This window comes from Zosterops lateralis, assembly GCF_965231275.1.
Source record: "Zosterops lateralis genome assembly, chromosome: 5".
Classification (NCBI taxonomy): Eukaryota; Metazoa; Chordata; class Aves; order Passeriformes; family Zosteropidae; genus Zosterops; species Zosterops lateralis.
Genome location: NC_139766.1, coordinates 10,481,185 through 10,508,230, shown reverse-complemented (window position 1 = coordinate 10,508,230; position 27,046 = coordinate 10,481,185). Strand labels below are relative to the sequence as shown.

The 27,046-nt window shown below is 46.9% G+C and overlaps 1 protein-coding gene across 1 annotated transcript; it reads right to left on the bottom strand.

Moving 5' to 3' along the window:
- Window positions 1-7,828: 7,828 nt before the first annotated feature.
- LOC310909214 (homeobox protein HMX1-like) lies at window positions 7,829-10,764 on the bottom strand (the record flags this gene model as incomplete). The annotated part of the gene is made up of 2 exons (XM_083860808.1): window positions 7,829-8,891; window positions 10,521-10,764. The coding sequence occupies 2 exons, from the start codon at window positions 10,762-10,764 to the stop codon at window positions 8,323-8,325; spliced, it is 813 nt and encodes a 270-aa protein (XP_083716934.1). The 3' UTR covers window positions 7,829-8,322.
- Window positions 10,765-27,046: the final 16,282 nt, after the last annotated feature.

Below are 27,046 nucleotides of genomic sequence, written 5' to 3'. Positions count from 1 at the left end.
GGCGCGGAGAGCCCAGCGGGGCCGGGCCCGGCGCGTCCGAACCGAGCGAGTCCGAAACCGAGCGCGTCCGGGTCGGGTGGAGCCGCAGGACTGGCGGCGGCGGCGGGAGCCGGGGCGGAGGGAAGGACCGGCCCGCACAGGAGGAGGGGTCGCGGTGACGGAGGAGGGGATGGAGCTAGAGGGAGCCAAAGGACTGAGCACGGGGGGAGCGGTGCACGGCAGGGAAGGCGGCAGAGAAGAGAGCGACAAGGAAAAGGAGCCGGGACTAGAGGGAAGCGGGAGGAAGGAGGGGCGGGGAACACGCCGAGGTGTCCCGAAAGGTGCCCGGGGCAGGCGGGGCAGGGCAGGGTTCCCTCCTGCCCGGGCCCTTCACTGTAAGGGGGAGGGGGGAAGGCAGAGCCAGAGCTCACGGCAAAGGCGAAGGGGAGGCGGGATGGAAGAACGGAGATCTCTGGATTGAAGGAGAAGAATGGACGGAGAAGATTTGAAATAAGATCAGGGGAATGAAGTCGAGCTCGGCGAGGAAAAGCAGCGATGGTAGTCAGGGAAGGAAGGAAGGAAGGAAGGAAGGAAGGAAGGAAGGAAGGAAGGAAGGAAGGAAGGAAGGAAGGAAGGAAGGAAGGAAGGAAGGAAGGAAGGAAGGAAGGAAGGAAGGAAGGAAGGAAGGAAGGAAGGAAGGAAGGAAGGAAGGAAGGAAGGAAGGAAGGAAGGAAGGAAGGAAGGAAGGAAGGAAGGAAGGAAGGAAGGAAGGAAGGAAGGAAGGAAGGAAGGAAGGAAGGAAGGAAGGAAGGAAGGAAGGAAGGAGTTGTTTCCCTCTGTCTGTACAGACCCCAGGCAGTCTGCAGAGGGGATTTGTTGCAGGTTGCCCGTGCCGCCGTTCGGCAGTGGGGCAGACTGTGGAAAAGTAGCTCACACAGCCAGAGTCTCTTCCCTGTGGTCCTTTCACCTGCAGACTCTCAGATTGAACACACATGGTTCCCCTGCAGAGAAAGGGACCCTTTTTTCCTCCCAAGGAGCCCCGTGGTGTCAGGCCACCCCAAAATCCACACATAACTTCCACCTCACCATCCCCTGTCCATCCCTGCTCCTCCCCGCGGCTCAGCAGAGCTCTTCTGTAGCTTTCAAAGGAGAAAGTGCTGCCGGTGTGTGGGGGGTGTGAATTCTCCCAGGCGTGTCTTTGGGAGATGGGGAAGCGTTCACCTGAGCTGTGGAGCTTGGGGAAGGATCGATGTGTTTCTGTACTCTCTTGAGAACTTTTGCTTCCCACCCCTCCCAGCAGTGCAGCGTTTTCAACCCCGTTTGCACAACTCGGGGCAGGACATCCAGCGATATCAGAGCCTCCATCCCTTGTGCACCACAGGGAAACCTCTCCCTCTCTGCCACCCCGTGTAAAGCCAGGGAGATGCTTCCAACCGGCTTTTAAGAGGGTTTTTAGTGAGTCTCGAGTTTTCCACTACGAAAACTGCTGAGGGAAAGCGAGAAGTCCTTGAAAAAGGGTTGACAATAGAAGTGCTGACAGGCTTTTAAATATTGTGATGCTAGAGGTTCCATGAGCTAAAATCAGAGGCATCTTAAGGCTTTGGACTGCGTTAATCTTTAACACACTGGTACTTGGGAGAGCGGCTTTCAGGCTCTTTTTCATTATTTTTTTCTCTTTGTGAAAGCACTTAAATTTGAATGCAACTTTCTGCTGGAGAGCTGCACACTTTCCACCAGACGAAAAAGAAATATATCTGTATTCCATCAACACGATTATTGACCAAATACCCGAACTTGTTGCATTTGTCTTGCATTCTCTGATATGAACTGGAGGTTTTATCAGAGCAAAATATCTGTTTAAGAGAGAAAGAGGGAAGGGCCAAGGGAAGGAGCCAGGAAAGAGAGCTACAAACTGCGAATGAGCAGATGAAAATATAATTTAAGAAATTTGGTCTGAGATGGCAAAACTAGGAGCATGGGAGGCTTGGATGCCAGGTCGGGTAGCACTTTGTGCTCCTGTCTCGGCTTCCCTTTGTGCTGTCTGTGAGTGAAGCACAGCCCAGGTGCTCACGGCTGTTCTTGCTGCAAACCATTTCTCTTCCAGTTCCAGAAAGTAAAAAAAAAAAAAAAAAAAAAAAAAAAAAAAAAAAAAAAAAAAAAAAAATCCGTCCTAAAAATACTTATTTTAAAAACGGTCCTAAAAAACGAATGCCTTGAGTCAGTGTATTTTCCTAGAGAACATTTTTTTTTCTTGGAAGAAAAAATAGAAAAAATCGAAATAAGAAGGAAAGTGAAGAAGGAAACATAAGTTTTACCATCCAATCTTTTTTCGCCTCAGCCCCCTGCAGTCTCCGAGCAGTCCAAGCTCAGCCCTGGGAGACGCGGCCGGGTAACCCCTCCTTGGGAGAGGTCTGTCATCCTTCCTCAGCCTCATGTGGCCACTTCTCCAAACCGATTTTTTTGTTGATGTTTTGTTTGAGTTTTGTTTGGTTTTCCCTGACAAACTTCGTGCAGGGGGATCACCCTACAGAGCTGGATCTCTTCAGCCCCTGGGACAAGGTGGAATCAATTCACAGCCACAAGAGAATACCGGGGGATCCGGGATCCGCCTGCAGAGAGTTCCACAAGCCCGGTCCATACGGCTCCTCATGCCTCTGCCAGGTCACTCTTACCTTCGGGGGCAAATAAAGACCAACAGGTAGAGCGGATCCTCTCAAGCCAAACAACCCCTGAGGAGTCCTGTGGAGGGAGCGGAGCCGCGGGGGGAGGCAGCAGAACCCCCGGGCCCACTGCAGACCCTCAGCAGCACAGCCCGAGCGCCCGCCCCGCATTTGACTCAGAGTTAATGTGAGGAACAGTGTCCGACCGAGCTGACGGGCGAGAGTTTTTTTCCCAAACTTCAGGAGTTTTTTCCAGTGGATGTCTCCCGGGAGGCGTGGAGCAGCCCCGGGGAAGAGATTCGTGTGGGCAGGGCCGACTCCGGCCGCAGCCTTTGCGTCCTGCGAGGACCAGGGCCAGCAAAGAGGGGCTGGGGTCAGGGAGCGGATCCCTCGCTGCTCCCCCCCCTCAGCACCGCTCCTCACCCCCCGGTCCCCGCCCGGGGAAAAGGCTCTCAGGCTGTGGGCTACAAGCAACAGCTTCTCCTGCCATAGACAGAGATTTTCCGAGGCTGGTGCTCTTTCCGCCCACGCTTCATTTGCATTTATTTGTGAAGACCTTCGTTGTGTGGGACGTGTGAGGGCACGGCGGTCCCGCACAGCGGCGGGGCGGGAAGAGCCGAGCTTCCCTTTAATAATGTAATCCTGTAGCAGAAGCTGACATCGTGCAGAGTGGAAACCTTTCACCTGGGAAAGCTTTTTACCAGAAATCACTCGTCATACATATCCATATTTCCATTTTAGCTCAGAGCACAAGAAGTCTCTTACTCTAAACCTGATGGAAATGAAATCCGATTAGACGGTACAGAAACGCCGAAGAGTCTAGTTTTGCTCGGTTTACGGGATCGAGCTTTGTTTATCCCCCGAGGTACTGGAGGGTAGAAGTCCCTCCCTGGATTTCACATCCCCTTGCAATAAGAGCCCGGCGATTGCGGGCACGGCGGCCCCTCGCAGCGCCCTGTAAAGCCTCCCGATGCTCTCCCGGGACAGCCCCGGCCAGTGGGGCTCGAGCAGAAGCGCTGCCCGGAAAGCTCATTAAAATCTCCAGGCGGGGTTGGGCACTTTGGCGCTGCTGGTCCCTAAATAAAACTCTCTTTAGCGGTTCAGCAGTGGCCGGACATGAATTGCCGGGGGCTGTTGTGGCCCCCGTGGCCCCGGCAGGGCTCCAGGGCCGCCCCACAGGAGCGGTCAGAGGCTGCGGGGACACCCCCTGCCCGCGCCGGGCACCACGGCGGGGAGCGGGGCAGGGAAAATTGGATCACTAGAGGGGAAGCGACTCTCCCAGAGGTTCCCCAGGAAGGCAGCTACAGGCGTCACACAGCCAAAGGCTTTCCCGGGGAGCTGGGCACGCTCAGAGCGCTGCCCCGGCCCGAGAGGTGCCGGGACACGGGCAGACCGGGCCAGTCTGTGCCCCGGGACGGAGCATCCCTTCGGAAATTCTGTTTCCCTCTGAGGTCACTCCAGAGTCCTCTGCTAAATCCCCTTCCTCCAGACACTGTGCTTGATACCTGCGGGAAAATCTGGAGGGGAATTCCGAATAAAGCTGGTTACATCCAACCGTTTAGTAGATTGGAATTGCTAAGAGGAAAGGGAAAGGGAAAGGGGAAAAGAAAAAAAGAAAAGAAAAGAAAAGAAAAGAAAAGAAAAGAAAAGAAAAGAAAAGAAAAGAAAAGAAAAGAAAAGAAAAGAAAAGAAAAGAAAAGAAAAGAAAAGAAAAGAAAAGAAAAGAAAAGAAAAGAGAAAAGCTTTAAATTTTAGGTGCATATCTAAAATTTCATTTATATAGTTTTGAATAGACCTTCATGTATCTCACTACATAGAAATTACATCGTTAGCATAGTTGAGAAACTCAGGATAGTTAAAGGAAGCATTAAAACATCCACCATAAAGTTCCATTCGTCTGGACTGGGAAGGAAATGTAGGAATATTGCCTGGATCCAATTTGAGGCTGACAGCACTGAGCCCTGCGAGCCCGCTGGAGTCTGGAGCGACTCTCTGCGATCGATGGTGGGCGCGGGACACACTGACAGGGGCACAGACAGACCATTCCAAGGTAATGCAGTGGAAAAGAAAAAAAAAAAAGAATCGATCCAAATATATTGTTGAACAGTGGAGCCAGCACGCACCTATGAGATTTATCAAGTATTGATTTGCATGAATATTTTACACTCGTGCCTACGAGAAAAGTTATGGGCCATCTTAAACCGGTGAGCAATGTACCATTTGCAAAGTAGCCATTTAACAAGGTGCTTTCCAGCCTATCGATCATCTTCATTTAAAGTGTAATTAATAATAACATCTTACTGCAGCTACGCTAGGAATTTATTTCAAACGGGCAGTTCAGAAACTATTTTGATCGTCGTTTGCTTTGCTTAAAAAAAATCATTTCACTGATTATTTTTATTAGCGCCCAATAAACACAAGTTGTCTTTGTGAGTAATCTGGCAAGGTTCTTCGCCTCGCCTCTGGAGTGCCATCTAGCTAAGCTGTTGTAGCAACATTCATTAAATAAATGTCAACAGACAAGGATTTATGCTGCATAATAATATTACAGCTGTAGTATAACTGGATTTATTTTAAAGCTATTCTGAGGTTGCTTTGATCTATAAAGCAGCAATGTATGTCTCTATATGTCATAAACGGCATTTGCAAAAGTACTTTGAGCTTTTCAGTCCATCAACATTTTTCTTAGAGCTTTCTGTTTGCAGGAGTAGCACAAAGAGTGTGACTCTTTTGTTTTTTATTTGTTTAATAAAAAATACACATAAGGAAGAAAATTGTGAGGAATTTGCTATCCTGATTTGAGGGATGGGCTTGGGTGTTCGGGTCTGGGGGGGTTTTATCTATTTTTAAATAGTCAATGCACATACGTCAGGGACTGCATCTGGTGCTGGGTGTTTCTCTGCATCCTGCAGAAATTTCTGGCCATCAGATACAGGGAAAAGTATTATTATAAAAGCTGCGAGGTAAAGAAAACCTGAGGTGTATATGTTCCTACTTTCAGCACGTACTTTTAATAAGCCACTATAAATAATTTTCTGCATGTACAGAATAAGGCATAAGTAAGAACTTTTTCTTAAATGATTTCACGTCTTGCACCTTTTAATATTTCACCATGATCATAAGTTACAAATACAGTGTATGAAAAAAATCTGTTTATTGATATAATCAGCACATCTTTAAAAAACAAACATACTAATGTCAAAACACATTTTAAAAATCCGATTGATCATTTAGCCCTGCCAGTTCCTTAACTTCAAGGAAAGAATACTTAGTAGAATCAGAAGTGTAATAATCTCATATGTTACTCCAAAGAAAAGGCATGTGGAGAGTGGCAGGCGTGTTAAATTTCTCGTTGGATTACAATCTACTCTGATATGACTGTAGTGAGTCAGGATTTTACTCCAGCAGGTCACACTGGGAGCCCTGGGGAGCTGGATATGACGGGAAGAACGGTCTAGCCGCTCTCTTCTAGGGGCAGCCAGGCTTTGAACGGCATCGAAATCAAGTGCTTGCGCCCTGAGGAAGGAACATTGCTCTGAGTCTCCTCCTCTGGCACGGAAAGGCTGAAGTCCAGCCCAGCCGCTTCCCCGCGGCCGGCGAGTCCCGTCCGGGGCACCGACAGCCCCGGCTTCGCCTCCCCCCGGTCCTTCCTGCCCCGCCCGGGGACCGGGCTTTCAAAGTTTTCATCTCAAATTCGCGTGTTTGGCGGATATGCCAAGAAAACAGCTGGAGAATATGTCCGGAGATTTCAGGGGGAGATCAGCAGCAGTTGAAAAAAAAAAAAAAAAAAAAAAAAAAAAGAGAGAGAGAGAGCGAGAGAGAGAGGAAAATAATAATAATAAATTCAAAAGAAAACAGCTTCCAGAAAGGGGCCTTAACGTCGAAATCAGTATCCCGGCAATTTAATACTTTTCTCAGGAACCTATATATATATGTATGTATGTATATATATATATACACACATGCAATTCTCGAGTGGTTTTGAGGCTTGCAACGTCCTGACTTCAACTGCGCAGGCTGGTGCTCAGAGCCGTATTTCAGGCCAAAGCAGACGGAAAAAAAAAAAAAAAAAAAAAAAAAAAAAAAAAAAAAAAAAAAAGCAGGGAAAGAAAGCACAAAATAGTGTCGAGGTTACGAGGTTATAGTCCACCCCTGACCCTTCTTCTCGGGTTCTGTATCAAAACTGAAGCTCCACCACATCTCTCTGATCGATTTCATAACCAGAAAAGGTAAGATTGCTCCAATTATAACGAAAAGCGCAGGAAAGAGTAAGAATTAGATGGCCCTTCCTTCGCAGGAGCCAGGTCCGCACGCACATCCCCGGCAGATCCAGGACCTGGCCGTCCCTGCAGGGACACCGAGTGCTCCGGGCTGGTTGGTGCAATTGCAGCTGATCATGCCCCAGAACGTACATCAGAGCTTGACTTTCCACCAAGGCCGAGTTTTATAAGGTCATTTCCCCCTCAATATTTGGAAAAAGAAATTCAAACTTCTAGAAATAATGATAGTCCAGAAATTCATTTTAGGAGTGGGTAGGAGGGGGGGAAACAAAACAATTATTAAAAGCAAAACAATAACTTGGCATGCATAATACTTCATATAATATCACGTTACAGGTTCGCTTGCATAACCAGCCCTACAGCTCCCCAGTCTGTTCCCATCTGATTATTTTTCTTTCCTTCCTTTTTAATTGCCAGTGAATTATTAATCGATTACACAAGCCGATCCCGTAAGAGATGGAGAAGTCAAGGCGCGCTTTCCTCAACCTCTTCAGGAGACCAAATAAAAAGTGGCAAATCCACTTGTAAAATACAGTATGCAGAATTACATATATATGTGTATATATAAAACCGTGTATTTTGGCCGATAATTTGCCAGGGAAATAAAACGAAAACAAAGAAACCAAATCCTCACAGCTCGGATTTCAGCAGGGCGAATTCTTTCCAACAATTTGCCTTCGAGTTGTTTCAAATCAAAACTTCTGCATCGAGAAGGACCAGGGGGCACCGGCACATGTGGGGTATCGGTGGGATGGAAATGAGAGTGACCGTGGCAGGGGGTTTGTTCGCATTGAGTGGTTAAAACAAAGGGCCCTGGAGAAGCTGCTGGGGGCCGGGATCAGCAGGCTCCCCCCTCTGCACGGAAAGCTGCTGGGGCAGGGGGAGCCTTAAAGGTTTCCCCGGCAGGAGCTGGCCCGGGGCGCCGGGGGTCCGGGGAAAGGCTCGGCCGCCCCTGGGGTGGGGCCGGAGAGCGCCGGCTGTTCCCTACATTCGTGTCTCGCTCGGCAGCTCTGCGGCTCGCAGAAGGAAGGGTCGGGGGAGTCTTTTGTCCCCCGGAAAACGCCGGTCCGTGTCACCCCGGGGCCGGGGTGAGTGAGGGGTTTGCCGCTGCCACGGGGCTGGATTTTCTTTGGATGCGCGGCCGTGGGAGCCCCGCCGACTGATCCCGGTGCATGGCTGGGGTCGTTCAAGTCCTTGCGGCTCCCTCCGGGCTCCCAGTTAACCCCAAGAGTAAGTTTATTGCACGTTAAAAAAAAAAAGAAAAGAAAAGAAAAAAAAGAAGTCAAAAAAGCAGAAAATCAAGAAACGTGTCAGTTGAAAATAAAAAGTCCGTGGAGGAAGGGGGGTGGAGCTGGAAGCCGAGGGAGGGGGCGAGGGGCCGCGGTCCCGGCAGAGGTGGGCGCTCAGACGAGTCCTGTCATCTGCGAGCGTAGGAACGGGAGGGAGGCGGCGGGGAAGGCGCCCAGGGGGTAGCTGACGCCGCTGGAGAAGCCCACCAAGGGGGGCGACATGTGCGGCAGGGTGAAGCCCAGGGCGCTCGCCGGCGAGTTCTCGTGGTACAAAATGGGGACCCGCACTATCCTTTGGGCGGCGTGGGAGAGGTTGGCCGCCTCCAGGTCTGCGGCCAGCTGCCGCTTCCACTTGTTGCGGCGGTTCTGGAACCAGATCTTCACCTGGGTCTCGGTGAGGTGCAGCGAGGCGGCCAGGCCGGCCCGCTCGGAGCTGCTCAGGTAGCGCTTCACATCGAAGGTGGACTCCAGCTGGAACACCTGGCTGCGGCTGAACACCGTGCGCGTTTTCTTCTTGCGGCCGGCGGCGCGTTGCTCGGGCTCCCCCGGCTCCTCGCCGCGCTCCTCCTCCTCCTCCCGGCCGCCCGGGCCCGGCCGCCCGCCCTCGGGGCCTCTCGCCGCCCGCCCGCCGCCCGCCCGCTCCGCCGCCTCCTCGGGCAGCTCGGGGGAGTCCCGGTCGCTGGCTGCAAAGAGAGACAGGGCTGCTGCAGGGATCCAGGGAACGGGGACCGCCCGCCCCGCTCGCCGGGAGGGGAAAGCAGCGGGGAGAGCGAGGCCCGGGAGCGAGGGGCCCGGGGAAAGGCTCCGCCGCTCCTCGGCCTCCTGCCCTGAGCTCCCAAATATTCCTGAGTGTGTGCACGCACACGCTGATATGGAAACACGAGCCCTGTGTCTTATATATATATAAATATACTGATCTGTGGACATGCTCGAGATCTGCGTATGAGTGCAAAGACATAAACACACTCTGTGAATACAGCACACACATGGGCTCCAATCATAACGTGATTTTCAAATCATAAAACGTACCCTTGTGTGTGTAGACACACACGGATATGCACAGAAGTACGTACGTATTTTATAGATATGTATGTACACACAGGAATACGTGTGACCTCTTATTTATATACACGCGGCTGTGTTTCCACACTTATGCACACATACATACTTAAAAGTACATTTGTGAGTGAGTATATTGAGCCAGAGGGGTCAGCATTATACTGCGTCTGTGTGCGTATAAAGAAGGGCAAAAAAGAAATAATTCACATTATTCTGAACTTCAAAAAGCTAATGGATGAGGGCAGCTATTCTAGTGTCGGGACATATCTGCATGAAGTCTGTGCATTCCAATTACAATTCCAACACTGTGCATTCCAAATAAAATTTTAAAGAACAAAAATATTTCCTATTTTTTATAGAATAGAGGAAAGCCAGAAATTAAAAAAAAAAAAAAAAAGTATAAAAAAGCGCAGTTGTTTCTGGAGTACTTTGCTGTTTCTACATGTACTTTTGAGAGAAATAAAAATATTAATAAACCCATTACTGTAAAAAGAAACTATTTGGATTATCAACCACCCCTGTTTTCCTTACTGAGCAATGGTGAGATCTCTGCAGGCTCGTGTAGGGTCACAGAGATGCGCCGAGGCACAATATTTTATCTATCAGTAGACAGTAAATAACCACTGATGGCAGCCCATTCACTCTATCGAGTGTTATTTGTGCCCCGACCCCCGGCTCCTGCCCCAGCACAGCATTTCCATTGGGATCCGCGCAGCAGAGGCCGCGGGGCGGGCGGGGGCAGCGGGGCCGCTCTGCGGGAAGGGGCGGCCGGGACCCCTCGGCTGCTCTCCCGGCTTCCCAAACCCTCCACTGCGCTGCTGGGCTGGGGGACGGTGGTCCCAGCTTTCCAGCTGGATGGGTATTAAAAAAAAAAAAAAAAAAAAAAAAAAAAAAAAGCCAGACCGGCCTCTTAAAAAATAAAAATAAAATGGAGAAAGAAAATAGAGAAAGCAAAGAAGATGGGGGAGGGGGTGAAAGGGAAAGAAAAAAAACAATCCCCAAGCAAGCCAAGAACCCCTGTTTACAGTTTGGGCGGCGGGGCGGAGGCTCCAGGTGCCTGACACACACAGGGAGCATTTCCGGAGATTTGCCCCGAGCGGCCGAAAACGGGGAGACGGGCGGGGCTGGGGGGGCACCCCGCGCATCCCCCTCCGGCGGACCCGGACCCCCCACCCCGGGGGCAGCGGGGACACCCCCGGCCGCAGCCCCGGCCGGGCCCGGCGCTGAAGGGAGAGGAAAGGAGACGGACTTACTGTCGGGGCTGGCGCAGCCCAGGAAGGCGGCGTGCGCCCGGCGGTACCAGCCCACGGCGGCGTCGCGGAGGGGGCAGCCCGGGGCGCCGATGCGCAGCGGGGAGCGCGGAACCCTCTGGCCGCCGCCCGCCGCCCGCCGCGCCCCGCCGCCCGCCGAGCCCTCCGTGCCCAGCAGGTCCTCGATGAAGAAGGACGAGACGCGGGCGGAGGTGGAGCCGGCGTTTTCCGTGGCTTCGTCCGGCATGGTGGGAGAGAACTGCGGGAGGGGGTCCCGGCTCCGCCGGCGGTGCCTGCTCGGCTCCCCGCTGCCCCGCGGCCGCCTCTCGCCTCTGCCTAGCCCCGTGGATGCTCTCCTGGTATAAAAGCGTTTTTTTCCGGAGTAATCATTTCAGATCGCGGTTTGCCATCATTTCCTGCAAGCTAGGAGGGGAGGGGGGAGGGGGAGGAGGAGAAGGGAACGGGGAAGGAAAAAAAAAAAAAGGCAGCCCGACAACCCATCGGAGGCGCCAGATTCTGCGCGAAAACGCTAATAACGAAATAAAAATGTCATGCGAGTTAAACGGCGGGCAGGAGCGGGCGATCCCGCGGTGGGCGGAGCGCCGAATGGGATCTGCGCGGGGGAAGCGCCGGGCGCTGCCGGGCGAGTGCGTGTCTGTGTGTCTGTGTGTGTGTGTCCGTGTGTCCGTGTGTCCGTGTGCGCGCCCGTGGCCCTGTGTTTCTGTGTGTCCGGCTGTGCGCGCCGCCCCGGGGCCGCCGTTCACGAGCTCCTTATTTAGGTCAATTAGGGAGCAAATCCCGGTGCGGGGGGGGAACACGGGCCGCGGCCGGGGGGGCTTGGCCGCTCCACGTCCCGGGCCTCCCATTGGCTGCTGCGGCCTCTGCGGGCAGCCCCGGCAGCCAATCGGCGCGGCGGACATGGTGCTTTATATTAATGTCATTAATATCATTAATATCATTAATGTCATTAATAGTAATCATCCCCCGCCCACCCCCCGCCGAGCGCTTTCATGTGGCGGCGGCGGCGGCGATGGACGGGGAGATGCGCCCTCCGCCGCCCGGAGAGCCCGACCCGGCCGCCCCTGCTTGAGGAGTTCGAGTCGGTTTTGGGAGAGCGGCGGAGGGGCCACTCCTCCCGTGAGCAGGCGGCGGTGTCCTGCCGGTGGAGGGGAGGGTGCCTGCCTGGGGAGGGGAGAGGACTCTCCTCTGAGGGGTCTCCCGAGGTCCCTTTTGTTTACCTTATATATGTGTATATGCCTATACAGATATGTTTGCATAGATGCATCTGGTGTCTGTGTAGTTTATTTAGAAGGACAGCCAGCCCGCTCCCGGAGGAGGGGCTGCCCTGGACTCCCTGTGTCCCGCCGCCCCGGGCAGGGAGGCGCAGGGGATGCTCCCCACCGGGACCCGGCCCGTGCTCCCCGGCGTTACTCCTCTTCAGCCAATTTTAAACCATTATCTTACTGTAATACCGTTTCGCGGGAAGCTCTAAAATCGTCTTCCACCTTTTCCCGAGTCTCTGGAGCCCGCCTTGAGACATGGACCGCAGCGACCCCACGGCAGTCTCCCTCTCTGCGCGGCGCCGGGAGCAGCAGGATCATCCTCTGCCTTTTCCCTCGGCACCAGGCGAGCCAGGTCAGTGGAGGGGCCACTCGGTCCAGAGCGCACGGCGGAGACCCGTGGAGGTTTGGGTGAGTACAGAGATGCCCCTGCCATGTTCACCAGCCTCCTCCTCTGCCCTTCCCTGCCGGACGGTCCCTCCTGGCTGTCCTCGGCGGTGCTGGCCAAGGGCCCTTTCCCCAGGCCCCGCCTCCCCCCGGGCTGTGGGCCGGGGGCTCCGCTCGCTGCCCGCGGGAGTGTCCGGGGCCGGGGCACAGCCGGAGCCGAGCCGGCCCCCTCCCCACAGAGCGCTCTGCTCCCCTCCCCGGAGCCCCCTGGGGACCTTTGAGGTCAGGGCCTGGTTTTGAAAGAATACTTTAAAAAATATTAATACTAAACAATGAAGATAAGGGAATAATTCCACCTCCAAAGGCTCCAGAAAGATGCAAACATCCGGAGCTCTGAAATGGACCCTGGAAAAGTGTGAATATACACATATTCGGCTTTCTCTCTTGGGCACAGACCGAGGGCAGTCTGGTGAATTGTAACCGGCAGAGCATTTGTCACTTGTTGCACAGGAGTGACGTTAACAAATATGGCTTTTATGCGCTGCACATTTTGCTTGTTCCTGCATAGGAAATATGAGTTTGCCGATAGTTCTTACCCGTCAGCTCTATCGGACTGCCAGACGCAGAAAATATGGGTGTGCTTTCCAGAATAAAGAGAGAAATGTGGCCCGATTGCTTCTGTACAGCACGTATACAATCTATATATCTATAAAAGATATGCTTATGTCCCATATTCATATTTTATAAAATGTCCCTGCTGTGTGATTATGCAATTTATGTAATAATTTCTGTTTTCCATTTATAAATAGTTTAATACAATCACCACGATTAAATTTACTCTTATTCCCCCCCATATTCCATATTTCTTTATGATATATAACTCTTTGGTGTGCAGTAATGCTGAGCTGTGCTTGTGAAAATCATTTATACTCACATGTATTCCTGAAACACAAAATCAGGATGAGTATAATTCTATATCTGCAAATACAACACTTGTACATGTAGGTCCATGTTTATTGGGGATTTTTTTTTAAGCTCATAGTTATGTTTACACACTTTTTACATTTCTGTAGTGCCAATATTAACATTTCAGGCTTCCTATCCTTAGTGCTTAACATGATGACGAGAATGAAAAGGGCGTGTGTCTCCTGCAGCCGTCCATCGGGGTGGCAAGCAGAAAAAGCCCTCAGTGACGGTATTTTCTTAATTTAACGTTAGAAGGACATTGCCCGCTGTCCTTGTGCCTTTGGGAGTGACCTGGCCGGAGGGTCCCCTTGTGCCGAGGCTTTGCCATCGCCCCGGGCAGGTCCCGCTCCGGGCAGGGCTGTGCTCAGTGCCCGGCCCGTCTCCTCCGGGAGCAGCGTGCCTGTGGCCAAGCCAAACCCGGCCTTCCCCCGCTGCAGTCTCTTCCACGGCGATCTCTTCGCGGTAAATCTTTATTTTTTGCAGGCGGGAGAATGGAGAGAATTTCCCTGGGCAGGTCCTGCTGCCTCCGTGGGTCAGGAGGGAGAAAAACCCCACGTGTTTTCTACGGAGTTGCCTTTGAGACCGCGTTTAGACTAGAGGTGGTGTGGCCTCTTAGTTTTTTCCATCCTTGGCTCTGTTTCTTTCCCAGGTACGTGTCGGAGAGTTCCGTGTGCAGTGCAGGTCCCGAGGTGCGGCACGGCCCCGGCCCCGCTGCCCGAGGGGTTTCTCCGCCTGAACAGTCCCGGCATCAGGTCGTGCCCACCGCTGGCCCGGGATGTTCCCCCGTCCCCATCTCCGACGGCCCCTGAGCCCCCGCCGGGGTTTGCTCCACAGCGAGGGGCAGACAAATGGGGGGTTGAGGCCGAGCTCCGCAGGGAACCAGCACACGGGGGGCTATTTGGGGCCGAAAACGCGTCTGTGAGTGTGTCAAGAGCCTCCAGAGAGTCACGGTGCTGCGGGCCGGCCACCCCCGCACGGAGCGGAGCGGAGCCGAGCGGGTCCTGCAGTGTGAATGCAATTACCCCGCCGGTGTTTGATCTCTCCCCTCGCTCTCCCTCCGCTGCCTCCACGTGTCGTAAAATAGAAGCGGAATGAAAGGCAGGCTTTATCGCTCGCACCCCTAACCTCTGCTCCTCTTTGCTTTCAGGGGCCGCGGTGTTTGGAGCCCGGCTCTGTGCGGGGGCTGTCGAGCCGCAGCGCCGCGGGCAGAGGGGGCTTTGGCCAGGGGCATCCCGCTCCCTTCTCCGCGCCCAAAAGAGCCGCGCTGAACAGATCGCTCCGTTCTTGACACCTTCCTGAGAGATCAGACCGCATCGCTGGGGGTAAGGGAATTCTTGGTCAGTATCTGTCTCTGGTTGATGTTTATATATATATATATATATATGTATATATATAATGCATTATACATATTTATAATTTATAACTACACACATAAACCCGCCTGTATATATATGTGTGTGTAGGTGTATTTAAAATGGTGTTTCAACCATGTTCTGTTCAGGTGTTTAGGTATAAAAATAAAGCAAATAAAGGCTGCATTAACATCTTCAGTAAATAGTCGTGAGCCACCAAAACGCAAAAACAGTTCCTAGAAAGCAGTGTTGCTTTTTTGTGTCCAAAACTCCTTCAGAGGAGCAGAGGTGGTGGGATAGTTGGGATACCTACTTAGAAGCAATAATAAAACAAGAAGAGAACAAAATAACAATCAAACGAACAACCCCCATAAAATAAAGATCAGCCAGAAGACGATTGCAGCCCCTCTAAAGCTCTGTGTAACACCCTCCTCTCCTGCTCCTTTTCTGGAGAGGCGGGGCCCGCTCACCTTCCCGGGGAGCCACTCAAACCCTCCCGCCGGGGATCTCTCGTCTCTCTAGAGTCTGGCAGGTCCCTGCTCGGGCTGTGCCATCCTCACACAGTGTCGGGAGCGGAGCAGGACCTGGGGGTGGTGGGTTATCCCCGCTGAGGCTCGCAGGGACAAGCGGAGGGGACTTTTCAGAGGGGTGTCCCTGCCAGCCCCCACGCCTGGATGGAGGTCCCATTCGCACCTCACGGGGATAACCTTTTTTTGGGGTGGTCTCTGCGGCAGGGGACAAGGAAAGGACAAGGACACGACAGTGGGAAACTTTTCCTTGCAGGTAGAAAACCCTGAAGCCCCTCAAATGTGAGTTAAATAGCAGCTGAGTGCAGCAACGCTTTGTGGATTCCTTCTTGAATGTGGAGTAAATTTTAACAGGTCCCTGAAGACGGGGAAACAAAGCAAATCATTTTTCTCTCCAGTGTATTATTTTTATAAACCCAGCCCAGCCGAATTCTTCACCGCCAGTGATACTGGAAGAGAACTTTTCCCCTTTCAAGGACGCTGCACAACCCATGCTGCGTCCCATGAATGTGTTCATTATTCACAGATAGTCACTAAGTGTTTTGGATGGAAACTTCCAGCCTGTGGCATGTCCTGACTGTCCGCGATGCCTATTTATTGCTCGTTAGAGATGCCATACAACTCGCAGCATGAATAGCATCGCTTAAGAGCTGCCTTCTTGCTAAGTGAGGGCTATTTTAACCCGTGATAAATTATCGATCTGGGTACCCAGAATGTCCTTGGGTACTCAAATGTATTAACTAAGAAAACAGTTCGAGAATGATTTTGGGAAATATCAATTCCCTTGTGTTAAAATTCCAGGGCCCTTTCAAAAATGTTTAATTGTTAGAACTGGAGATGGGGAGAGAGGGAGAAAATAAACCGTCAGCAAATCATATGAGATCCAAAAATAAAAAAGTAGTCTCTGCAGAAAATGAGATAACAATTATAGTACAATCCAGTTTTAAAGTGACTTTTCTAGAAAGGTCTTTGGCATTGATTTCCTTATACAGTTTTAACTTTTTTTTCTTTTTTCTTTTTTCTTTTTTTTTAATGTACAGTGAGAAAATGCATGGTTTTATTGGTACTGGTTAGGGTCAGCCACAGGAGAATTATGGAGGTCATGTGAAATAGGTGCCAATAAAGCTTTTATTATTGTTATACAGACAAAAGAGCATTATGGAAAGAGATCCTTACCAGACCTAACCATGGATATTTTTTTCTGTTAACAATCACGTTAGAAAATACAGAGACACTGAAAAAAAAAAAAAAAAAAAAAAAAAAAAAAAAAAAAAAGTCCTGACTTTTCAAAGCTTTTTAGAACATTCAGCTATTATCAAGTAAGATTTTTGGAATTATTTTCCTCCAGAAAATTAAGGTTTCCTGAAATGAAGCACTGCACATAACTCATTATTTTACCTAAGTCAAAAGATCTAGGGAACTAAAAAATAAATCTTGCACTGTCACAAGAGAATATAACTCTCAATTTTGAAATAACATTTAAAATTTAATTTTTCTGTCTGCAACACAAGAAAAAAAAATCAAATTGTTTTTTGAATAACAAGGTAGTCTTTCATTTGTTTGCATGTATCCACTGTTTGAATCTGAAGATTTTCTGCCAAAACTTGAAGCTGAGGATTCAGGAGTAAAAATTAAAATGTTGTCCTCTTTTCTTTATCCAGTCTTGAATTATTTTAGCAGAGCACTAAGTTTTGTCGAGGACTGTAATGAATGTCCACAAGTGTTGATAGATTGGATTCTCAGATCAAACTTCAAAAACTGTTGGAGCTTAGTAAGTTTTGTAAAAACTCATACCGTTCTTAAATCTGATTGACTCAGGAGCTTTAGATTAATTCCAGGACAGAGCCAATTTCAATCAAAGAAAGTATTAAGAACTTACAGTACAAAACATCCTTTGTACTTTACAGTTGTGTAAAAGGAAAATTGATGCATGGATCAAAGTTAGCCCCCAAATATTATTAACATTGGAGTAAAAATCATGCTAGCTTTTCCACTTTGAAAGCAAAGTATTTCAAACTGTGTGTATGCTATGCAAAAATTCCAATGTTCAAGAAAACTTGTGAAAATTATGTGCAACTTTATTATATTAAAAATCACATGTATTTATGATTTACATTAATAAGGAGCAACTGTGCTCTCCATAGATAGAAAACAGAAAGCATCTCCTTTCCACTGACTTTTGAGTCATTCATCATAAAGGAGGACAACTATTCAACCTTTAAAACTGTCATTAGATCAAGGAAAGTGTTTTCCCTTGTCATGTGAAAGTTATGCTTCTCTAAATCATACTTGAGTAAAGCATACATTTTCCCCCTCCAAACAAAAACTCTTTCACCAATGATATATTTGCAAATGTAAAGCCATAAATTTTTGAGTAAGTCCAGAAATAATCTTTGTAGAAATCCATGAGTAGTTAGAGTTTATGTGAGTCACTAAATGGGGATGAATGTAATTTTCAAATGGTTCTGTAATAGATTATAAATGATTTGCAATGCTCCAGCATGTGTGGAGATACATATCTGGAGACATATACAGTTACATACATATGAATATGTTTATTATAGTATACAAAATTACATTTTCATACAGCATGAAAATAGTGTTGAAATGCCTTTAGAAAGGATTGAACCTAGTCAAAATTAATATTGTAATGAACCCAGATCCTAATGTAAATCCATGGAAACCCCAGATGCATTCACTTTCTTGTTCTGAATTATTTTGTTATCAATTCTGATTAGTCCTAGAAAACCCTGAAGCAGTAGGAAGGCTGGGTCAAGCACAGAGTGAACTCGGTGGTAAAGCTCTGTTTGCTCTCTCTGGTCGAGCAGCACTGGGAAGTGCTATCTTCCCCAGGATCTCAGTGGGGCTCGGCAGGAAACCCAACCATATCAGCTCCTTCTCCTAAGATTCCCCTTTGACTTCCCAAACTCCTGGAGTTGTGTTAGGACGGCGTGAGCCAGTTCCCACAGTAATTCATTATGAAACCTGAGCACCTCAGCTCACATTCTACCCTGGCCAGGACATGAGAAGTCAACCCAGAAATTTACACAAGCCTCTGGCTATGAATAATAAAATCTACACTGCAGTTAACTGAAATTGGAGCAATAAGTGGCCTTGCTGCAGGAAAATTTCCATATTAGACTTCGTAAATGCATGTCTTGCCCAGAGGAAGCTAAAGTTCTATTTAAATGGAGACAGTATTGGAGAAGTGGGTGAGGAGAGCTGAAGGTGCAGCTTAGTTGTCTGCCTTCCTGACTAAGTGGGAAGAGGTGCCAATGTCCAGTTTAGGTCCTTCTCTCATGCAAAATTCTCTCCCCACATCTGCTGGAGGGGACTAATCAAACCAAGTGGCAACTTATACGTTTAATCTTTTCATCCTGTGTTCCTCTTAAATGAAGAGCATATCTAGCCAACATTTGCCACATGTTTAGGGGGTGGCCATCATACAGGAAAAGTCAGGTACATTGCTTTGCATGGCCCCTTCCAGCTGTCTGTCTTGGGGAAGGTTTCTTGGTGCTCCATGACAACACATGCCATGGTGCAGAGGCATGAAGATGCAGAGAAGCTCTGCAGAGAAGATACAGAAAACTGAATTTCCTGAGGGGAAGAACTCAGTCGGAGGTGGGACTGCTCTCTTTAGCCAGCACACTGTGATGGTGTGGCCTCTCCACTCCAGGTCACAGATGACTTGGTCTTGCCTTGTCCTGCTCAAATGCTCCAAGCTCAAGGCTTGGCTTTCTTGTCTGAGTATGCATGGACAAGTTAAAAATGATCATGGCACAGGCTTGGGTACAGGCTTGGGCATAGGTTTGTTCACAGTCTTCACTGCAAACTTACTCCCTGGAGGTTTTTGGCCTATCAGTCCCCTTTCAGTTCATGTCAGAGCATTTAGAGAGTAACAAAGTCCATAGACTACTCCTAGTGGATATCAGACCACCCTGTTTTGGCAGGGAACAACAAAGCCATGTCACCATTTGCACTCAGGACTAGAGGATGGAACCACCTGAAGCCCCCAAACCCCTGTTGTGCATCTGGCAAGGGACCACAGTTTCCTTAGCGGGAAGAAGAGGTGCCCCTTCATCTTGGTGTGCAGTTGTGGTAGTTTGTGTAGGTGATAAGTACTTTGCAAAGGAGACTTTTCCTTGCCCATACTTCCTCCTCTCCCCTTCCAGCATCCTTGCAAAAGTCTGGCAAACACCAGCCCTTTAGCAGTATTTATAGCTATATCTCTATCTGATGAGCCACTCTGAAAGTAGGTTAACTCAAAACATACTGCTTTGCTGCTTGGAAATACAGATGTGAAGGGATATCTGGTTCTAATATACAGATCACCTTATGGTGTGGCAGGTTTCAGTTTCCACAATAGAGAGTGCATTTGTGCTAGGAGTGATTTAAGCCATTTGGGACCTTCAAAAGCAGGAACCCTCCATGAACCTTATTGGAAATGACTACACTTGGTGAAAAAAAAAGAAAGAGAAACTAGAGGGGTGATCCAAGATCACACACATCTAAAGAGTGGAAAGGAAACCTTTTCAAATGTTGCTTTCTCACAGAAAATGCCTAAGATAAGTATTTGAGAAGTATCTCTATTCCTTTGTTAAGGAACTTCCTATGAAGTCCTGTTAATGCTGATTGAACTATAATTTCATTGCAAAAAGCCACCAGATTTAGTAAAGGACAGTCAGTTTAATAAATATTAGTATTATCAATCATCATATTTTCTACTGCATTTTCCATTTTGAATTTCCCCTTTTGCCAAGGGAGGCAATGAGGAGGACAAAGCAGGTTTTTCCTTTCAGATACACCTGGTGGATTTGAGCTCTGATATTTCTCCTTCCCTCAATACATGGAAATCCCTTAGGAGGAGCAAAATGTCAGCATAAAGATTGTCTGTACAGATTGGAAAGAAGGATTTTGCCCTTGGGTCCAAAAGCTGGAATGTTTTCTGCAGATCATAGACTCCATAAAACATATGTACTTAATAAATAAGCAAACAAGCTTGTGCTTAAGTGAGGCTTCCATGCAGTAAAGGAGAACAACATTTGACAAGTTGGGGTCGAAGGGTTGATACTTACATCCCTTGTATCCCAGAGCCACTTTTTTCAGATATCCCCTTTTCAGGTTCACAGCAACTATGCTTTTGAGGTGCACAAGAGGAACTTTTCAGAAGCTTATACCAGGTGATCTGAAATGGTGCTTCCCCACAGTTCTGAATGACACCACACAGAAAATCTGTGGAATACATCTGCCTTGTCAAAGGGGGAACCAAATGAGCTGGGAAGTCTTTCCCTCATTCCCATCTACCTTCCCACTGCCTGCACAGGTCAGCAGGGAAAAGAGCAGAGGGGAAGCAGCTGGAATGATGCCAGCACCTGGGGCTTTTGGCAGCCTTCTGCAGCAGGAGCTTGGGGTCTTCTGTGAAGCTGTCAGCAGGTAAAACACTCTGCTGTGTTTCTCAGAGCTGCTGAAACATGATGTGCTATGTCTCCACCTTTGGCAGAGCTCTCCTGACCCTGCCTTGCTCCTTGCTTAGGGTGAGGCAGATTCAATCCCCTTGGCCCCAATGGGTCACCCAGGCTTGGCCAGGCCTGAGGAGCTGTCCTCTTGTATTTAGCAAGAGGGAAAAAATCCCACCAGCTGCTTGCAATTGCCGAGACACTGAGAACAGATTTTGCTTTCACAACTGACCATTTGACAGCCATGATAGCCAGACTTGGAGAGATCTTATCAGAATCTTTTGTCTGTCAGGCCAAAGGCCTGGCCACCTCCAAGGCTCCACACTAAGCCTCCACAGGGTTTGCTGGGATGGAGGATGAATGTGTTGAACAAGGTGGCTCTCCACAGCAGCAAGCATATCATCCCAGTGCCTCGAGCTCCCCACTCGGGGCAGGAGCCACACAGAATGCAGGTGTCAAATCTGATAGATTATCTTGACTTTTACTGTGCAGAGAGGCAAGAGGGACACCCATAGAGGGTCCTCTGTTTCCCCTCTCTGTACATCCCTACTTGGCAGGAATGATGGCTACTGCAAGTGCTGCCAAAATTGCTGTGCAGGACTTTGACTTTAAACCAAACACCTAACTTCTAGCTGTTTGATGTAGGTTGAAAAGAAGCCCACCTTTTTTTCTTCATATTCTGTTTATTTTTGTTTTCTGTTCTTTTTCTGTGTGGTCACAAAAATCCTTCCCTCTTCCTCCATTTGTGCCCTTTATAGTAAAGAATGGCAGAAGCAGACCAAGGACCTGACTCATCACTCTGTCTTTAGCTTACCCTTAAAAATGTATGCACAGAGTCTCAAAACTATGTCAGTACAAAGCTGCATGGCAGCCATTCCCTTGCATAAAGCCAATCCTTCGCATAAAAGGCAAGATTTGTGTGATTTTGACCAAATTATTACATGGTACAGTGAAGTCAAATTAAGTTCAGTTGAGGATAAAAAACACACTAGATTAAATTTGCTTAGAATTTGTTGTTCTTTTAGTCCACAGGGATAAAAAACAATTGATTCATCTGGAACTCTTCATTTTCACCATAATTTAAATTGTTTTATTAAGTGCAACAGCTATACTATTCTGAGTTAACTACATTTGGTTATGTGTTCATTCAGCAAAAACATTGGTGTGACAATGAAAGATTTCCTTGGACTTTTTTTGTGATGATCCAGGAAGCCTTGTGGACACCCACCTCTGAGATCAACAGAGAATTAAAAAGAGACTATGATTCAGAGTCAAAAAGAGCGAACATCTTTTTGCCTGATGCTGGGTGGTTGCTTTCTATTTTGTGCTGAAATTCCAAGTGTTCCTACACACAGGTTTCCTCTTTTCATATATCTACAAATGCCAGTTTACAACCAAACCAAAACAAAAAACCCAAATCCACTGAGACCTGACTCATAGAGGAGATATCTTATCCTTATGAGGTATAAATTAAAGTGCAGGTTATCCTTGAGAAATATGAGTCTGAGAAATTTGAACTACTTCTTACCATAAGGACCAAATCTAATGATGGATGGGAAGGATTAATGAAGATTTTAAAAGTACCTGTATCTTGCTGATTCTAAGTAACATGCAGTATTAAGAGAGCTTTGGAAACCTTTCTGAAACCTAACAAGGACTTATAGATTCCTTAGTTTAAATTTAAATTCAAATTAATATTCCACATTAGTTTGCTGCTACCAATTTCTCAAACACTAACAAATGCCAGTCACTGTATCTGTACCTAATCAGATATTCATCAGGATATATAGATGCAGATTATTTAAAATTCTACCACAATCAGCATGATTAAAAAAAGAATCATAAAAATCTCAAGGTTGTCTTGCACAGAGTCTGAATCTGGGGAAATTTTTGACTGGTATGTAAGTTTATATGGATTCCATTTAACAAAAGTTGTTTGGGTCTGAATGAAATCTGAGGGAAAAAAAATATAAAACTGTTCCTTTCCTTGAACTGGAGTCTTCTGGATCTGACCTATTTCAAGGTAGTGATTTTGACCATAGGCCACATGTTCTGTGTTTTGGACTTATTTCTATCCTGCAGTCTTATCTGATGTTTCTTCCATGTGCACATTTAGCCAGCCTTCCTTGGTATGAAACAGTACACTTGCAAGGCAATGCACGGGAAAGGATTTTTGCTAGTGGGAATCAGAATTTTGTATCTTTTCCTTGTGTAAATTAAGTCAATAAGAAAAGTGTCTAGTCACTCTGCACTAATTTTAAAAGCATGTAAAATATTTTTCTCCCCACTGCTTTAGTTTCCTCTTCTAACCTTCTTTCAAAATGTATGCCTGTGTTTACTTGAAGGTGCAATTAATGTAAGCAAAACATAGGTGAAAATAAGATGACACAGAGGAACATCTTTGCTAATCCTTGACTGGAGACATGATGTGCAGATACCTTTTAATTGCTTAAACACCAGGGCAGGGTTTGGTGTAACTGAAGACCAAATGGAACTTTTCACAGAGCACCTAGAGGCTACATCCCTCCCCTGACCATGCACAGACCTCTGCAAAGTGCTCTCAATGCTGCCTGATGGGTGTGTTTTTCTCATTTCTCACTAAAAATTTATTCAAAATGAAGCACAGGTGAGATCCATGGTGTAAAACAACTCTGAAATGGTTCTGGTGCTGCAGAACCCCTCGGGCTGCTGGCAGGTGTTGTGAGAGCATAGTGCAGGTAACCTCAGACAAAAACCACTGCTGAGGTCCAGGTGGATTAAGAGTTTCTTCCAGCAGTTCTGTATTGCACAATCCAAATGTACACTAAACTTAGATCTGTACTTCTGCCAAGCTGCAATTTATAAATAAAAGGCTTCAGAGTAAGCCAATTTTCCTACTTAGTTTTAATAGCTAATACTCCGAAAACCTCAAGGCTAATTAAACTGTTCTTTGTCCTGCTGCATTTAATTATTCAGATATTGATCTAACATCTTAACACACGAGACAAAGTAGTGACACATTTTATATTTGGAAATGGAAAAAAATAGGAAGCAGATCTGCTTTGAAAATCATTTAGCAGTTAATAACTGAGCTCAAAGAGCAGTTTCCAAGTGCTGATTTATTTCATGAGCCACATAGACTTTTTGTCTACTTAAAAAAAAAAAATGAAAAAAAGAAGAAAAAGAAGGGGAAAAAAGTAGAAAGAACCCTAACAATAATCCCAAACAAACAAGGAAAAACCTACAGAATTACCCGTAAAACCAGCCTCAATTTCACATCCAGCTGAAAAAATACCCTACACAGTAAATTGCCAAATCCATGTGTCTCTACAAAGATGGAGACAAGTAATTTGTAAAATCAGAACAGCACAGGGTAATCCTGTGTTCAATTCTGAGCCTACCTAAGACAACCTCTAACCTTGGACTAATAAATATTTAGCTTGCCTTGTTCCTCCACTGCCTGAAAGCTGAGCCTCATATATTTCCCTCTTTTACTGTTGTCTTAATTTAGGTCCCCATCTTTCAGATATGGGACTTGGTCTTGCTGGGTATTTAACCTTGGGACTGAAATTGAACCCCACACAATACAGAACAAGCTGCTCTATAAAGACAACTTTGTCAAGGCTCTTTTTTTTTTTTTTTTTTTTTTTTTTCCCTCTTCATTTTAATGCCTTGGAAATATAATCTCATTTGTAGGAAGCTTTCTCATGACTTTTTTGGAAAAACTATTTTCTCCTTCCCAACCACAATCTATAAAGCTTTTTGAGAATGAGAAACACAGATGTTCTGGGTCCACCAGAATTACTTCCACTTTTATTGCTACATAAAACAGAAAAAGAGAACCTGGGTTATTTGTAGTGGAAATAATCTATAATTTAGTCATTTACAGCTAACCTAGACACTCTAACGTGCACAGAAACTTATGAATATTGCACACAATCTGTCTCATTCACAGGACACATTTATCAGAGGCACTGTGCCCTAATAGTGCCTAATAAACTCAACCAACTGTGAGGACAGTTCTTGCTGACATGTCCAGATCATCGTTAAGTTGTTTAAAAGTAGCTCCTTAGTGTGTTTTGATATTTCCAAAGTCATCCAAGATATTTACATAGGACTTCAATTATGACCCAGGACTTTTGGGAGACTCACATGGTGCTGGAGCAGGGCCATTTATTGCTACATGGCTTGAGTGATACCAGACACAGCTCTGGGAACTGATTCTCACCTGCAAAGACCGTGTCTAGGTTTGTGGGTTTCTTGTGTTGTTTTGGTTTTTTTCCCCAGAGGACACACTAAAGGAACAAAGTGATTTGCCAAACCACAGGCAACTATTCCCAGTGGATTTGATTTGACCTGCTGGATGTAAAGCCTACAGTCAGAAGATCTCTTAGAGGAGAACTAATTCTCCTGCTGTGGAGCAAGAAGAAGACAACTATCATAGAGCAATTCAGCTGCATTAGCTGTCCCTCCAGTGACACTTAGCTTGCCTTCAGCTTGCTTCTGGGGCACAAGTGAAAAAGATAATAAAACCAGCAGAAGACAATGGGGTGCTCTTGACACCTCTGAAGTGGAGATTTCACTGCAGGAGTGATGCAGATGGCTGTCCCAGCTCTGGGGACCTCTTCATCCAAGGCAGCGCAGAGCAGACACTTAAATGGGAGGGGCAAAGCCGAAGCTGCCACAGTGAGGGAGGACAGGAGAGAGAAACAGACTGCGGGAAAGGCTTTCTATGCCTTAATGCATGCCAAGGTTGTGCTTCCACTCTAGACTTTGATCTTGCAAGCTGTTAAGGTCCTATGGCTGGTCATTAGATACTTCTGGAATCATATTTTAGTTGGAAAGAAGTAAATTTAAAATTTTTTAAAGCAACACGTATCTCAGTACAATGGCTCAGCAGGGGACTGACTTAAAGCCTGACAAATGGGAGACATTGTTTCATGCAAAAAAGGCAGCGTGTTCTGCCTTGCACCAGGAGGAAACATGGATTTTTCCCTGAACTGGATCTAATACCCTGTATAGGTAAAATACACATACAGGAATCACATATGGCACCTGGTCATTACTGCACAATTCACTGGGTGGTAACTCCTAAGTTCTGTCTCCAACTCAGAGTAACTGACACCAGATAATACAGTTGGGATTAATCCAGGCCTTATGAAGTGTTCCAAAAACTCGGAGTTAATTACTAGGCTTGAGATTCCCAGATTGGCATATGGTGTGAAAAAATGTTGTGCAATTGAAGAGAAAGCATAAATTTTGCAAGAGCTGTATTCTGCCAGAAAATTTGCTTTCCCCTCTGATTATTTATTGCTAATCTCAGAGAAGTGTCTTACATGTGTTGGTGAATTTGCTTTTGAATCTGCTAGTCCAGATCCTGATGCCCTTAAAAAAATTACCTTATAAAAACATCAGAAAAAGAATCTGGTTTTCAGTCTGGCAAAGACAGTAGAATTGACTGTTATAAACTATAGCAGATCACTTTGCAGTTACATTAAAATCAAGTTTAATAACATTAAAGCTTGTACGTGATGGGAAATTCCACTTTAAATTCCTTTACCATCTGTTGCTTAAAAGTCAGCCATGAGTATTTCCCTTCCATTTCTCCTCTCATTGGAATGGTTAATGCACAGACACAAGCTTTTAAAGGCTCTGCTCAGGGTGGGTGTTGGAAAGGGAGTACAAGGACCTTGGCTGTGCTGGAATGGGAGAGTGGCAGCAGCTGATGAGTATCAGGGACTGAAATTTCACTCAGCAGAAACTGTTTTGTTACAGTGAAATTATTCAAGAACTAAGTTGGTTGTGCCTTTTCTCATCTCCCCTGCTTAGATTTTGGAATTATTGTGGCAATAATCTGCTGGAGAGTTACAGAAATTTAGATGAACCATTTATTAATTTGTTTCACGGTATATCTCTTTACTGCAACAGTCCGAGCCTTTCCTTCTGCCATCTAAACAGCACCATCTTCAGGCACATTCAAAACCTATCCATTACCTAGTGCTGACCTAGCTGTTCCTCGTATTGGGAATGCTCTTTTTCTGGTGCTGAAATTGCACATCTCCTCCTCCTGGCTTTTCCTTGGGCATTGTCTTTAAGTCTTGACACTTGTCAAAATTATTCTACCACCCCAAGGTGCGACTACCAACCCCCTTCCAGTTGCACCCATTTTATCTGTGATTGAATCTTTTTTCAGATAACACTTAAATATTCTTTAATTTCATCATTAAACACTTAATTTCATCATTGAACACTTAAATTTTCTTTAGTTTCATCGTTATACCTGTTTCATACTGTTTCATTTCTATAATTTACTGTGGTTTTTTTGTGATGTCCTCCGTGGAAAGACCAAATCTATTTTCATTGGTATGTTCAAACAATGTTTCCACTTTCTGTTTTCACCCTTGAAAGAGACAAAGAGATTTCTAGATCAACTCTATTTTGTTATGTACTTGTCTTGAACATATATTTTTAACACAAGTAAAATCCAGTAAAGTCAAAAGAAATACATGAGTTATTAGGCTCCAGCAATTATGTTTGTTTCATATTTAAACAAAACAAGTCTCGGCTTGGTGAGTGTTAAAA